Below are 16,016 nucleotides of genomic sequence, written 5' to 3'. Positions count from 1 at the left end.
TTGTACAGTTATAAATGTGTTTTGACAACAACAAGAATTAATATAGCAATTATTTTCCCTGGAGTAAATAATAAGCATATAATTAGCATCAAAATGAGTATATTATAGCAAACATTGGTGATCTGAGGGAGAACAGCAGAGAAGACATCATTTTATGTTTGGTGCTTGCATTACGAAGTTGGACTGGAACTTCACAAAATTAAATCTCTCAAAATAAACCAAGATAATCCACTCCATTTTTTTAACCATTTGATGTTATAAACTGGTAAAATACTGTATCATCTTATAATCCTTTAGAAAATCTTTCTTGATTTCAGTCACAGTGCCATGCATCCCTTTAAAACTCCTCAGTTCAACAATTATTTTAACATTAAAAAACCCACAAAATGGTGGTTATTTTTCTTTTTAAAAAGAAATTATACTAGGTATATATTTTTTAAATTTTTACAAGATGTTACATTACGTAACAAAACTGTGAATTATAATTTTCAATTTATTTTCTCCTCTCTATACACCTCATTTTTCATTCCAGAATCCCAAAGTACTTTACGAACAGGTACAGCGTAAGATTTATAAACTGTTGTGAGGTTACATTTATATAGCATTTGGAAAAGCAAGGTACATTGGAGAGATTTCAATAACCAGTTGCAATCAAGCTGGGCTGTTTGGGAAAGGAAGCATAACAATAAACATAATTAAAAAAATCACATAATAATATAAAATAAACTAACACAATAAACATAATAAACAAAAATAACATATGGCTATCAGATTCTGTCCCACTGTGAATACTGAGAAATCATACGGTATTAATCCCAAGAGATTCAACCTTGCAAGTCCCCAACCATACTTAGCTGATCAAGTGTTTTGCTATAATAGAAATAAAGCTATCATTCAGAACACTGTCACAAAATCAATTTCTTTTGCTTTGGAAATAAGAGACCCAGTTTGGCTTTGATATTTCCAGAAATACAGCAGCTGGTGGTTATCTCGTTACAATGTCCCATTCTGCTGTCATTATCTCTTATTTAAACTTCAAAAGATCTGAATTCTACTTCATCACTTTTATTTGACTGCCAATATGGAAACCCTAGATTTGTTATTTTTAACACACATTTTAATATTATTACAGCTCTACAGGAAAGAGATGATATAATTGACTTCCCCACCCATCATAGCCAAGCAATATAAACAGCTTCCTAGTTGTAGAAATAGCGATTAAATTAGGTGAAGATTTTTAAACTCACCTGTGTCATCTCTCTAATAGAAGTGATACTGTCCAATGCTTTCATGACTCGGTCATAATTCTTCTTCTGATGTAGCATAAAATAAGCAAATAAATTAAAAGAATATTAGTCTTTGGGTCTACAAAAACCTGACTTCATTGAGTGTGTGTAAAACCAAAGCTAGGATGCATGTTCAGCAAACCAATCCTTTCAAAGATTTCTAACCAATAGCTTCCTTCCACTTCACACATAGACTGTCTCATTCATAGCCCAGGAAAATTCCCTGAAAAAATTTTATCATGGTGGTTTTTCTTTGAATTTCACTGGAATCGTCGACACACTAAAAAAAATTAGCTCAATTTTTTAAACAAATATTTGTAACAAAACACAGGTTCTGACAGTTATTTGGACATCATGCTATTAAGTTAAACAGAATCATAGAATCATAGAATCGTTTTGTTTGGAAAAAACCTTTAAGATCATCAAATCCTACCATCAATCTAGCACTGCCAAGTGCAACCACTAAACCATGTCCTTAAGTGCCACATCTACACATCTTTTAAATACCTCCAGGGATGGTGACTCCACCACTTCCCTGGGCAGCCTGTTCCAATGCTTTGACAACCCTTTCGGTGAAGAATTTTTTCCTGATATCCAATCTAAACCTCTGCTGGCGCAACCTGAAGCCATTTCCTCTTGTCCTGTCACTCGTTACTTGGGAGAAGAGACCAATGCCCACCTGGCTACGACCTCCTTTCAGGTAGCTGTAGAGAGTGATAAGGTCTCCCCTCAGCCTCCCTTTCTCCAGGCTAAACAACCCCAGTTCCCTCAGCTGCTCCTCATACGACTTGTGCTCTAGACCCTTCACCAGCTTCGTTGCCCTTCTCTGGAAATGCTCCAGCACCTCAATGTCTTTCTTGTAGTGAGGGGCCCAAAACTGAACACAGGACTTGAGATGCAGCCGCACTAGCACTGAGTACAGGGGGACCATCACCTCCCTGGTCCTGCTGGCCACACTAGTTCTGACACAAACCAGGATGCTGTTGGCCTTCTTGGCCATCTGGGCACACTGCTGGCTCATCTTCAGCCGACTATTGACTAACAACCCCAGGTCCTTTTCCACCAGGCAGCTTTCCAGCCACTCTTCCCCAAGCCTGCAGCGTTGCATGGGCAACACTCCTGCACAATTTGGTGACGTCTGCAAACTTACTGAGGGTACACTCAATTCGCTCGTCCAGATCATTGATAGAGGTATTAAAGGGAACTGGCCCCAATACTGAGCCCTGAGGAACACCACTTGTAACTAGCTGCCAACTGGATTTAACTGCATTCACCACAATTCTTTGGGCCTGGCCGGTTTTTTACCCAGCAAAGCGTACGCCTGTCCAAGCCATGAGCAGCCAGTTTCTCCAGATGAATGCTGTGCGAAATGTTGTCAAAGGCTTTCCTAAAGTCTAGGTAGACAACATCCACAGCCTTTCCCTCACCCACTAAGCAGGTCAACTTGTCATAGAAGGAGATCAGGTTAGTCAAGCAGTACCTGCCCTTCATAAACCCGTGCTGACTGGGCCTGATCCTCTGGTTATCCTGTACACGCCATGTGATGGCCCTCAAGATGATCTGCTCCATAACCTTCCCTGGCACTGAGGTCCATCTGACACGCCTGTAGTTCCCTGGATCCTCCTTCTGGCCCTTCTTGTAGGTGGATGTCACATTTGCTAACCTCTGGGATGTTGCCAGTTAGCCAGGACTGCTGATCAGTGAAGGAAAGTGGCTTGGTGAGCACTTCTGCCAGCTCCCTCAGTACCCTGGGGTGGATCCAATCCAGCCCCATCGACTTGTGTGTATCTCAGTGGTGTAGCGGGTCACTAACCATTTCTGTCTGGATTATGGGGGCTTCATTCTGCTCCCCATCCCTGTCTTCCAGCTCAGGGGGCTGAGTACCCAGAGAACAACTGGTCTTACTGCTAAAGATTGAGGTAAAGAAGGCATTAAGTACCTCAGCCTTTTCCTTATCCTTTGTCACTACGTTTCCCCCCACATCCAACAAAGGCTGGAGATTCTCCTTAGTCCTCCTTTTGTTGTTAATGTATTTATAAGAACATTTTTTATTGTCTTTAACTGCAGTAGCCAGCTTAAGTTCTAGCTGGGCTTTGGCCCTTCTCATTTTCTCTTTGCATAGCCTAATGACATGGTTGTGGTCCTCCTGAGTTGCCTGCCCCTTCTTCCAAAGGTCATAAACCCTCCTTTTTTTTCCTGAGTTCCAGCCAAAGCTCTCTGTTCAGCCGGGCCAGTCTTCTTCCCTGCTGACTTGGCTTTTGGCACATGGGGACGGCCTGCTCCTGTGTCTTCACGATTTCCTTCTTGAAGAATGCTCAGCCTTCCTGGACTGCTTTGCCCTTCAGGACTGCCTCCCAAGGGACTCGGTCAACGAGGCCCCTAAACAGGCCAAAGTCTGCCCTCTACAAGTCCAAGGTGGCAGTTGCTGACCTCCCTCCTTACTTCTCCAAGACTCGAAAACTCTATCATTTCGTGATTGCTGTGCCCAAGACAGCCTCCAACTACCGCATCACCCACAAGTCCCTCTCTGTTCACAAACAACAGGTCCAGCGGGATGCCTTGCCTTGCTGGCTCCCTCACCAGCTGTGTGAGGAAGTTCTCTCCCACACACTCTAGGAACCTCCTGGACTATTTCCTCTCTGCTGTATTGTGTTTCCAGCAGACGTCTGACAAATTGAAATCCCTCACAAGAACCAGGACTAGCGACTGTGAGACTTCTTCCAGCTGCTTATAGAATACCTGGTCTGCCTCTTCATCCTGGTTGGATGGTCTATAATGGACTCCCACAGTGACAGCTGCCTTATTGGCCTTCCCCTTGACTCTTACCCATAGACACTCAACCTTATCATCCCCATCATTAAGCTCTAAACAATCAAAACACTCCTTAGCATACAGGGCCACCCCACTGCCTCTCCTTCCTTGCCTATCCCTTCTGAAGAGTTTGTAGCCACCCATTGCAGCACTCCACTTGTGTAAGTCATCCCACCATGTTTCTGTGATGGCAACTATATCATAGTTTTCCCCATGCTGCGTGCATTGGTGTAGATACACTTCAGCTGGGCTACTGATTGCGTCACCTTTTTGAGGGGAGAAGTCCTAATTCCTACCTGACCTTCCATGGTTTCTAACCCATCAATTACCCTCGTGTCTTTGCTGTTGCATGGCTCTCCATCTCCTACCTTCACTGAGATGGCAGACTGAAGGACCTCACTATAACAGCATCCCATAAACATTGGTGTGCCGCCCCCAGGCTTATCTCTAGTAAGCCTGCTTTTATCCCTTTCCCTCTTCAACTCTAGTTTAAAGCTCTTTCAATAAGCCCTGCTAACTCCTGTGCAAAGATCCTTTTCCCACTTTGAGACAGGTATACCCCGTCTGTTGCCAGCAGGCCTGGTGTCACGTAGATGGACCCGTGGTCAAAAAACACAAAATCCTGCTGGTAACACCAGGCTCGGAGCCAGTTATTGACCTGCTGGCTCTTCCGGCTTCTCCCCTCATAATTCCATGCAACTGGAGGGATAGAGGAGAATATTACTTGTGCTCCTGATCCCTTAACCAGTTGTGCCAGGGCCCTAAAGCCTCTCTTGATTGCCCTCAGACTTCTTGTTGCAACTTATCACTGCCTATCTGCAAAATCAGCAATGGATAATAATCTGAGAGCTCTACCAAGGCAGAAAGCTTTCTCTTCACATCTGTAACTTTAGCCTCAGGGAGGCAGAAGACTTCCCTAAGAAGTGGGTCTGGTGGACATACTGGGGCTTCTGTTCCCTTCACAAGGGAGTCTCCTATGACAATGACCCATCTTTTTTTCTTGATGGAAGAAATTTTGATGCAGGGCGTAGGCCAACTTAACCAAGTTAGATGAACCATCTTCCTCCTTGTTGTTCGGTTCCACCTGCAGAGCCTCGTACCTGTTATGCAATGGCAGCTGGGAAGGTGGGGCAGTCACAGGGCGGATGTGCCTGCTGCACCAGGCAGAAACTTGTCTCCATTGCTACTAACCCTTAAATCGCTGTGTTCAGCCAGGGAGAGAGAGGATAGGGAATCCTCCATGTCACGTGTCCAGCCTGCCTGTGGGGCCTGTCCCAGGGAAGGTAGGGTGCAGTTCCAGTAGTCTGTGTCTCTCTCACACTCCCTGATACTCCTCAACCTGCTCACCTCCTCCTTGAACTCTGTCACTGAACAGAAGAGTTCCTCTACCTGGCCACACCTACCACAGGTGTGCTCACTACAGCTGGCCGGTAATGGTGTAAGAGCAGGGCACACCCTGCAGCCTGACACCTGGGTGGCAGCATCTTCTCAGTGGAGCTCTGTCTGGGGACCTGCATCAGTCATGGTGGGTGCAGAGCTTAGAGAAGCCACGGCTTTCAGTCAGGTGGATACTACTGTGCCCTGGTAGAGCTGACAGAGCTTCAGCACCCTCCCTGCACAAACTGCCTCACCCTTTCTGATGCACCACACCCTGTTTGCCTGCCCTGTTCAAGGCACTTCTGGTTGTTGGCGCTCCCTAAATGCTTTTTTGTACACGGGGAGGGGGGACTTGGCCACCCTTACTACTGGTCCCACCCAGGTCTTGTCAGCTGCTGTTGTGAGAGCTGCGGGCTCCCAGCAGCTCTCTCGTCTCCCTTGGAGGATCTCCCGGTTCGGGATACCCTGCTGCGCACCGCGCTAGAGCGGATGGTACCAGCACGGGAGCTGCTTCCCTTGGCAACTGAAATAGCAAAGTGACCGAAAGTTAAATAAAATGCTAAATAAATAGGTGTGTGTTTGCTTTGCTAACAGCTCTACAAAACATTAGAGGTCCTTCAGTTGTCCCGCTGCCTCACCCTGATACTCTCCTACCTTCTGCTTGGGAACCGCTACCAGACAGCTCCACCTTTTCTGCATGGAGGAGCTTAACAGTCCATGCTTCACCAGCTCCCCATGTCATGTCACCTTCAGGAGCTTCACTGTTCTCATCTTTGGGTCTTACGAACTTCTGTCCATGAGCTTTCACCTCGCCCATCCTAGCAGGAAGCTGGGAGGAGGAGGTGTGGGCCCTGCCAGCCCAGGGGCTGTCTCCATTCCTCTTCTGGTGTGACCCTCTCTCATATTCCCTCATCTGCTTCAAACTCCCCTTACCCAGCCACCAGACTAGCTGTCTCCTCATCAGCCTTCTTCCAAGCACCTCCTGGCAAGCCCTTCCCACATGCTACAGAACATGCTTGCCCCTTCCTAGGGAAGAACTACTGCTAACTGGCCTTTGCTCAGAAAAAGTGAAATGCATCCCAGTGCAGGACATCCAAAATTCTCATTTATGCCCTGGGGGATGGCTCAAGCAAGATGCTTCATGGCTTCTAGAAGGTGTCCCTGAGAGGTGGTATTTGCATCCAGAGGAGGAAGCAGTGCAAATACAATTCTTTACTTCAAAATTCATTCTTGTACAGAACTTGACTATTATATCAACATTTGATTAAATTACATTTAAGGACATAATAGTTTGCAAAGAGAAAATGAAATGACAGCAATAACCACTTTAGGAATAAGAAGATGGACTGGAAATTCCCCAGTTTACATGGTCTACACCTCCCAAATGCCATTTTTCTCTTTGTGTCCAATGTGTACACTGAGAGAAAGACACTAAGAATATAAAATTTTGCTTGTAGAATTTGTACCCTAAAAGAATTTATTGGCTTCAACGTTAACTTTGAATGCAACTTACAGTTTATATTCAAATACTTTCTCAGAAACAATTAAAAAAGCTACCAAGTTCTGAAAATAGTCACACATTTGTGCTATATTTTGGAGCTGTACCTCTAGAAGAAGGCTTTGCTTTGCAGTCTCATGCATGACTAAACCCAAGCTATGACATAATGACAGATAACTGCTTACCCTGGGATTAAAGGCCAGCATCTGAGGATCATTAGGATCAACTACAGAAGGATATGGCTCAAAAATGACGACTTTCCTAGGTGACTCTAATGCAGACCGACACATGGATACTAACAGATCAACCACCTAGGGATAAAAAAAAATATTTATTCAATATATGTACTTTCATATTGTATCTTCCAATCTGCTTTTTTTAGACATTATAGTAATACCATATTTCATTGTTAACTATATTACCCAAACTGTGTTATCCACAGGACGTAGTTTAGGACTGAAATTTTTGCATTGACCTCAACAGGCTTCGGGTTAAGCCCTGGTACATTATTCCAGGTGCATAAATAGGACCAGTATCTGGTCCTAAATGTATTATCATGTCAAATACATTGCTTGCAGTCCTGCTTTCTCTTGTGCACATGTGCTAACTCCTGGAATAAATTCATTCTCTAGGGAAATGAAGTCGTGCTGGATCTGTACAGTAGGTGCTAGTGAAAAATGCTGAATCAAGAACTAGGAAGAGTTTGTGAATCTGTACCACTGCCTGCTGTTCTCCTGAAGACTGTAATCATAGAAACACAAGTAAACATTGCTTCTGCTAAAGCCAGAACCATGCAGTGATTTAACAGTCATTTGCACCGCTCACACTGGGAGATCCTCTTCCTTCCATCCTGCTGTACAAAATTACAATATGGCTTAGAGTATCTATGATTTCCAAGATTTCACCATAAGATCACGCATGTAATGTGTACGCAGGCATGTATTCACATAGGTGCATGTAGGCATATATATAACTTAGCAACAGATTTCCTTATAATAACTTCAAAATTTGTAATTCAGAGGTTAAAAATAGAATACAACAGTGACAAACCAGAGAGAATGCAGATTTCTGGCAGCTGTGAAACCTAAATCCAGCTTATAATGAAGACCAAAGTTGCTACATAAAAATGTAGCTCCAATTAGCTCATTTTCCCTTGTTTTTTCTGTGCCTTCTGAAAATATTCCTGTGTGAAAACAGACTTTCCCACGAAATAAAGGAAAAGCTGAAATGAGTCGTAGGTAGTAGGCATCCCTCCCACAACTCCACGTGGATCACATCTCATCACACAGTTCCAGCTGTTCTAGAAGTTTTTATATATCTGCCATTGTATCTGATCATTTGGAGAAAAAAAAAAGATGGTCCTTTACAGAAGCAGAATGAAAATAAGAATCATGATGAAAAAGAAAAGGAACTGCGCTGCAGTGAGTCATACTGTTGCCATTCTCCTCCTCTGCTCCTTTAGCATGAATGGACAATGTTCTCCATCAGTTTAAAAATATTCTGTTAGTTCCAGTTACTAAATATCTTACATATATTGAAAAATGAAGTTATTTAAATAATAATCCCTTACTCCATGGTGCCCTGATTACCTTCCCGTATTTAATACCTCTAAGTGTGATGAATGTTTCAAAATAGGGCATCTGTATCAGCATTTGCAAAGGAGACCAGGAATCTGCATACATGGCTGGGTCAGGCAACAGGCCTGCAACTGTGTAAATATATCACCATGAAACTGAGCCTGAGTTCATGCGCCCTGCTTTTCAGAAGCACTTAGCCCCCAGTCACAAAACACTGCTAGGGAAGAGTTGTTTGAGTCCCCAAATATCTTAATACAGTGAGTCAAAGTTGTCTTGCTTTATGATTTGTATGATGAGACTCTGTCTTAAAATTGGCACAGTTGTTCTTAAAACACCATCCTAAAGCCCTCCTTTAAACCAGCTGCTGAATCCTATATTGTTTCTCACCATGATATCTGCATATTGGTCTGATACGGGGGAAAACGTGCATAGATTAGGCTTAGTTAAACCCTGATTTCCCCGAGATCATTGTTTTGAGGTGGTGGTATGCAGAGCAACTTAAACTGGGAGGTAAGTCTAATACAAACACTATAATACAAACTTGTGTATGTATTCCTTGGTAACAGGAAGTGCTGTGGATCTAGTAAATGTCCTGATAGCTGGGCCTGAATGCCTCTTCCTTAACAGTAGGTACTGAAGTATGTAAGTAAGGATTAAAATATTTTCAAGGATTAAAATATTTTCAAGGAGGACAAGACGACACTTACTGATGACAATTCCCTCTTATGACATCATTCACTCAGACAGTGCCTCTCTCTCTCTAGCGACTCTCTACAGGGAGTCTGAACTACCAACAAATCAGGCATTTAATTTTCGGGCATTTTTAACTACGTGACTAAAATAAGGCAAGGTGACTTCAGGCTTGAAAGTTTTAGAAAGTACAATCACTTATTATTAAGGAGGAGCCATCAGAATATTGGGAGTGACAAAGTATAGGTGTATACCTTAGGAAACTAGCTGAAAGCACAGCAGATAAAAATAGGATGTGATTTCTAATAATGGGAACTTATATTTAGGCTCCTTCACTACACAAAATGATTTGGAGGATGATTCTTCTGACAATATGTAGAAATTCACAATGCGAACACCTACCTCTTACTAGTCAGCCCAGGCTTTCTTTGTAATCAATAAAGAAAATAATCACACTATCCTAAACTAATGTCAGAAATAGCTCAGGTGAATCAAACCTTGGAAGTGCTGAATTCTTTCTGCAAACGGGAATGGGAGCTCAACCAGATCAAATGGAGTGAGCTGGGTGCAATGCTATCACTGAAGTGAAACTTAGCAAAATTTAGTCACCTCAGTCCAATGGGACAATCAACAAAACCTCTTGTCTCTTTTAAGCACTATTACAGTTGTAATCACTTCAGTACGCTACAGCAAAGCTCTGTAGATGTAGAGGTACTCTAGAAATCTAGAGCAAGCTCTGCATATGTCTGCAACAGTGATATCTACATAAAACACAGAGTGAGAGCAAACCAGGACCACCCTTCGTGTCAGCTGTACTTAAAAAGAGAAGTGAGAGCTACTTGCTTGTATATCTAAATTGGAGAGATATGGATTTGATGGGTGGGCTGTTTCGTAGATGAGGAATTGTTTGGATGGTTGCATACAGAGGGTAGTGGTCAATGGCTCAAGGTCCAGATGGAGATCAGTGATGAGTGGTGTGCCTCAGGGGTCCATACTGGGACTAGTACTTTTTAATATCCTCATCAATGACATAGCGGAATCAGGTACACCCTCAGCAAATTTGCAGATGAGACCAAGCTGTGTGGTGTGGTCGACACACTGGAGGGAGGGGATGCCATCCTGACGGACCTGGACAAGCTTGAGAAGTGGGCCCACCTGAACCTCAGGAGGTTCAACAAGGCCAAGTGCAAGGTCCTGCACATGGTTCAGGGCAATCCCAAGCACAGCTACAGGCTGGGGGATGAATGGATTGAAAGCAGCCCTGAGGAGAAGGACTTGGGGGTGTTGGTTGGTGAAAAGCTCAACATGACCTGGCAATGTGTGCTTGCAGCCCAGAAAGCCAACCACGTCCTGGGCTGCATAAAAAGAAGTGTGACCAGCAGGTCAAGTGAGGTGATTCTGCCCCTCTACTCCACTCTAGTGAGACCTCACCTGGAGTACTGTGTCCAGCTCTGGGGTCCCCAGTACAAGAAAGACATGGAGCTGTTGGAGTGAGTCCAGAGGAGGGCCATGAAGATGATGAGAGGGCTGGAGCACCTCTCCTATGAAGACAGGCTGAGAGAGTTGGGTTGTTCAGCCTGGAGAAGAGAAGGCTCCAGGGAGACCTTACAGCAGCTTTCCAGTACCTGAAAGGGGCCTACAGGAAAGATGGTGAGGGACTTTTTATCAGGGAGTGTAGTGATAGGACAAGTAATGGGTTTAAACTAAAAGAGGGTAGATTTGGACTAGATATAAGGAAGAATTTTTTTATGATGAGGGTGCTGAAACACTGGAACAGGTTTCCCAGAGAGGTGGTAGATGCCCCATCCCTGGAAACATTCAAGGTCAGGTTGGATGGGGCTCTGAGCAACCTGATCTAGTTGAAGATGTTCCTGCTCATTGCAAGGGGGTTGGACTAGATGACCTTTAAAGGTCCCTTCCAACCCAAACTATTCTATGATTCTATGATTCTAAATGTACATGTCATGTACCATGTAAGTGCGTGAATTAAAAAAAAACCCCTCTAGCTCCCCAGAAACACATAGCTTAGGTCTTCAGAGGACTTCAGGCTGAGGAAGAGGTAGGGCTTCATCAGCATACCTCTTTCCATTCCTTAGAAGCTTACACAGGTATCCCAATGTTTGGTATGCTCTATGTTGCAAATTTAGCCATCTAACAGTCTTCAGACATCAGATGAAGAGCTGATGTTCAGATCCTGCAGTCATATTCTCAAGTGAAGAAGTTGGTGTACACTGCTGCAAGCTTCTTCCTTTGAGGATATGCCCATAGGCAGTATTCAGGCACTTAGCCAAATAGTTTATTTCCAGTGGCTAGACTCACTAATGCTAGTTAAGGTTACCTGAACTGAACGTTTAGTCTTCCAAAAAAACCCTGTTTCTTACTACACAAATGCATAGTGAGTGATAAGTGTCTAGGAAATCTGAGAGGAATGAATGTCCTTTTCTGTAAGATGTGTAAATTTTTAACTTAAGATCTTAAAAGGATCTTATACATAAGATCTGTTAACTTTTGAATTTACTGTCATCTAAGGTTAAATGGTGATTTGGAAACATAGTTTAAAATACTTTAAGCCACATAAAATTATGAAAGAAAACAATTATATGGTTATAACTACATTAATAATTGAACTTAGAGTCAGGAAGCAAGCTTATATTAAATTTCTGGTTCTTGAGAAGAGAGGAAAAAACCTATCTAGCAACATCAGTAAGGACTTTCCCACTGTTATTTAATGATCAAAACAACAGATGCTCAGTGGATAGCTGCATCCCAACAACATGAACAGGAAGTAGCTTATTAATTGCATGAGAGTAGTAATGGCTCATTAGGTGAAAATAAATGGGAATTATCTCCAAATGACAATGACTGCCTTTATTAACAACCCAGGTGATCTAATTGAATACAGCAGAACAAGAAAACAGGGTTACTCTAATTACATTGAAGCAAAACAATGGAAGCACCTCATTAGTACCATTTGAAAAAGCTATGCATAAACCAGTGTATTTACAGCTGTGAGAGTGGACAAATAAATAATACTTACCAAACGGTACTGATATGGGGAATGCAAGTCAAAATAAATACTAAAAGAGACTGAGAAGACTGAGTATACTATGGAAAATCAGACATATAATAAGCATTGGATAATTCTACCTGAGCCCCAGTTGCAATTTCATCAGCAGCTTCATTCATCACTCCTAATGTTTGGAAAGCAAATACACAGAGTTCCCGTTCACAAACTGTGGGCTACACAGAGAAAGAAAGTTAATTATATTTTTGTTCTAGTTTTGGGTTCTTGACTTTATCATGTAATACCTACAACAAAGCCCAAATACAATTAATGTTAATTTTTTTCTTCAAATATTAACTGCAACATTAATTTCAAATTATGAATACATGCCAATTATTGAGGAAGATATATTAGAGAAGCATTTTAATAATCTGAAGAACAAGTGTGAATAACTTGTACGTACTCACAGAGGCTAAACTTCAAAAATCCAAACAGATTACAAAAACAAAATTACAGGCATAGTACCCAAGTGTCCTTAACACTATCGTGTCAGGCTCTGAAAACTTCCTACATAATTAAAAATACTGTAATAGAGAACAAATCCAGAAACTAATGGAGGCACACTCTCTTCATAAATAGAGGTTTATTCTTCACAGCTTGTTATTCTGCTGTTGAGAACACACAAAAAAGTCTGATTTAGAAGACAAATTTCTTGAAGAAGCTACTTTAATTTTAACTAATTAACAATTTATTTGTAAACTTTAAGAAAATGCGTTATATTTTTATAGAAAAAAACACTGTATTTGGGAAGGCTACATGTTATTTAAATAAGATGCTTCCACTCTTTTTTCAGATATCAAAAAATAATTAAAAAAACTTGCTGTTGAACCAGTTTTTTGCCTATTTTTTGATATAATTAATTCACAATACCATCACAATGATCACATAAAAAACTTATTTAAACTTCAAATCGAGCGTTCTGCCTTCATAGAGCAAACAAAGCAGAAACAAAAAGAACAGCTTTAAGTAACAAGAATAGGCATGACTTCATAGACTTCCTAACTGGTTACAACCTTTACAGCAACTCTATGCTTATTTACTGAATGATAATTAGCAGATCAACTTTTTAAAGGCTCAAGTAATGAATTACACAGTGAATTGTTGTGAGCATTCAAAATGAACAAACAGTTGAAAGAAATACAAGAAAGAAATGCAAATTAAAACCTTCCTTAATATTGACCCAAGTAAACATAACTTTTTATTACAGTGTTGAAGATAATAAAAAATATTTTCTGGATACTATTGCTTTGAATCCATATTCATAAATTCTAGTTGAGTGAAACTTAAAATTATCTTGGTAGACACTACTGAACTTTTGTAACTAAAAATTATGAGTCTAGCTACCACAATAATCACTACAGCATTTATAGTGGTACGCTTTGAAGTTCAAGCCAATGTCTCTAGGAAGCACTTGCAGAAATGAAAAAAAGAATTGAGCACACAAAGAAAACATAAGATTTAGCTGAATTCTGTTTCAGGCAACAGCTTTGTCAGTAATAAGCATACTGCTGTATTTGTAGTCACTTGTTTCATAGCCCTTAAAATATGCATTTGCTGGGTTTCAAAGATTCAAGACTTCAATAAACATCTGAAATCTGCTGCATTGACATATTCTCACATCAGCTGCTTCACAAGAGCTATCATCTTTCAAGTCTAATAGAGTGTCACCCATTTGATTTATTTTATCTGCTATGTTACATTGCATTAGGCAGCAGATGAAGCCTAACATGATCCAATTCACTGTGCCATGGCACACTAGACAAAAAGTATTTATTATTTTCCTTATTCTTAGGTTTTCCACATTTGGAAGGTGGTTAAATCTTCTGCTTAGTTGGGGAAGCATGGTGGCACTACCACCTTGACTATCATAATCAACAGTATGCACAGACGCCCTTTGATTCCAGAGCAAGGATTGCTCTGGAACAGCAGAGCAATCTAAGTTTAGCCATGCTTGCCATGAAGAAAAGTGTCAAGAAAATAGCTTTTTGACATTTTGTTTACAACCTCAACAAAGTAAGTTATCCTGAGACTTAAGGACGGCAAAGGGAATACAGGATTTGTCATCTTTGCTCTTTTTTTTTTTTTCCTTTTTCCCCCTGTGTTAAGATCCCAAAAATATCTGTGCATCCAGAAGAGGGAAGTTAGGAAAATGGTCACTGTACTTATATTTGACATTTGAAAGGCCTTTCTTCTCTCAGGTGGACACTGGAGCTAAGCTCTTAAGGCTGGAGAATTGTAGATATGAGGAGAAGCAACACAGCAATATTTGAGCTCTGAAGAGGAACAGAAATTACTGCTAGGGTCTATACAATTCTTTTGATTGTATGTATTTGATGAACCTTTATGCCCACTGAGTATATTGGTTCTGCAGTCTAACGGGGAAAATAACCGAACCCCTGTAGCTATACAGACACTTCAATAGCCTGCCTTCATGTATCCACCCTGATGCCTTCTAACCCAAACTCCAGCCATTTTAAGAGTGCTTCTGGATCCTGTTTCTGAAATTTGTCCCAATTTAACCAAATTAGATGCTTTTAACTTAAATTTCCCACAAATGTTAGTAGAGTGTCCAAGAGATGTTGGTATGGCCATTTCACTGTCCTCTACTCCAGTCATTAGTTAGGTTCAACCGTTTAAACTCCTTTCTTTCCCTACAAAATGAAAAGATTGGCTTACACTTAAGAAGCAAACATTTGGAGGGCTTTTTTTTGTCACATAATGGTGACATCTATTGAGTGTCACATTTCCATATTTTGGGTTTGTCCGCAATTGTGCATGAGAGAACCAATGAAAACATACTAAAACTAAGTTAATAAATCAATTCAAGAAGACAGAGATTAAAGAAAATCACAGGCTTTATGGGAAAAGTGGTATTCAAGGCTGCTCCTACACTGCTGCTAATGTTTTGCATACTGCCAGTGTGTTTCCCTTTATGGTATCCGCTTGTCTCTTCTCTTGTAATAGGATGTGAGCCCTTGGGACAAGAACAGTCTTGTTCTGACCTCGTATCATAAATATGAGAAATGTCCCTAGCCTCAGTAAACAAACAAGAACAACAACACTAACACACTTGTAAAAGCTACGTTGTTCCAATGTCACTTTTGGATACTCTTATTTTGGTTCAAGTACACATACTAGTCAGCAGGCTGAACTTTCTAAGAACTTTTGTGTCCGTACATAAAAGTATAGAAATGTTCTTACTGATGTGGATCCATATCCACAAAGGTACAGAGTATCTAACTTCTACTAGATTACCAGTTTCCATTGTTTTCAAAGGGAATATACATGACAAAATAGGGCTTATATACTTAAGTATATAGTTCTGAACGTGAACCTCATCTTAAGTGCATGCAGAACTTCACGGATTACAACCATCACGCTGAAGGCACGCAGAACTGACTAGCTGGACAACTTTGTTCTCCACTACCTGAAGAGGGCAGCTGTAACTCCTCTTCAACAACAGCAGCTGCTAGTGGTCTCACATATATTTTAGTTTTCACTCAAAAGGAGAAAATTAACATAAAGCCATTGACTTCCACAAAACTATTAGCTAAGTGAAGATCATTGGTGCTGAAAGACTATTTAGAAGGATAATTATTCCAGTGGGGAAAAGCCAGAAGAAAATAAGAGCTGGGCAGTTAACCTGACACTTCAAATGCTTGGAAGCAGAAGGCACTGACAAAAACAGAAAGCATTTTTTAAGCTTTTGAGGT

General features: G+C 41.3%; 1 protein-coding gene across 1 annotated transcript in view; it reads right to left on the bottom strand.

Annotated features, from left to right (window-relative positions):
* Nucleotides 1-1,190: 1,190 nt before the first annotated feature.
* Nucleotides 1,191-16,016, bottom strand: part of LOC129200316 (protein mono-ADP-ribosyltransferase PARP8-like) — a 57,788-nt gene continuing 42,962 nt past the window's right edge. Inside the window, exons 14-16 of the mRNA XM_054811643.1 lie at nucleotides 12,387-12,479; nucleotides 7,158-7,283; nucleotides 1,191-1,313 (exon numbers count right to left, since the gene is read on the bottom strand). Coding sequence (XP_054667618.1) covers nucleotides 1,224-1,313; nucleotides 7,158-7,283; nucleotides 12,387-12,479 — 309 coding nt within the window. The 3' untranslated portion in view covers nucleotides 1,191-1,223. The remainder of the gene's footprint in view (nucleotides 1,314-7,157; nucleotides 7,284-12,386; nucleotides 12,480-16,016) is intronic.

This window comes from Grus americana, unplaced genomic scaffold, assembly GCF_028858705.1.
Source record: "Grus americana isolate bGruAme1 unplaced genomic scaffold, bGruAme1.mat H_44, whole genome shotgun sequence".
NCBI lineage: Eukaryota > Metazoa > Chordata > Aves > Gruiformes > Gruidae > Grus > Grus americana.
This window is presented reverse-complemented; position numbering and strand designations above follow the sequence as displayed.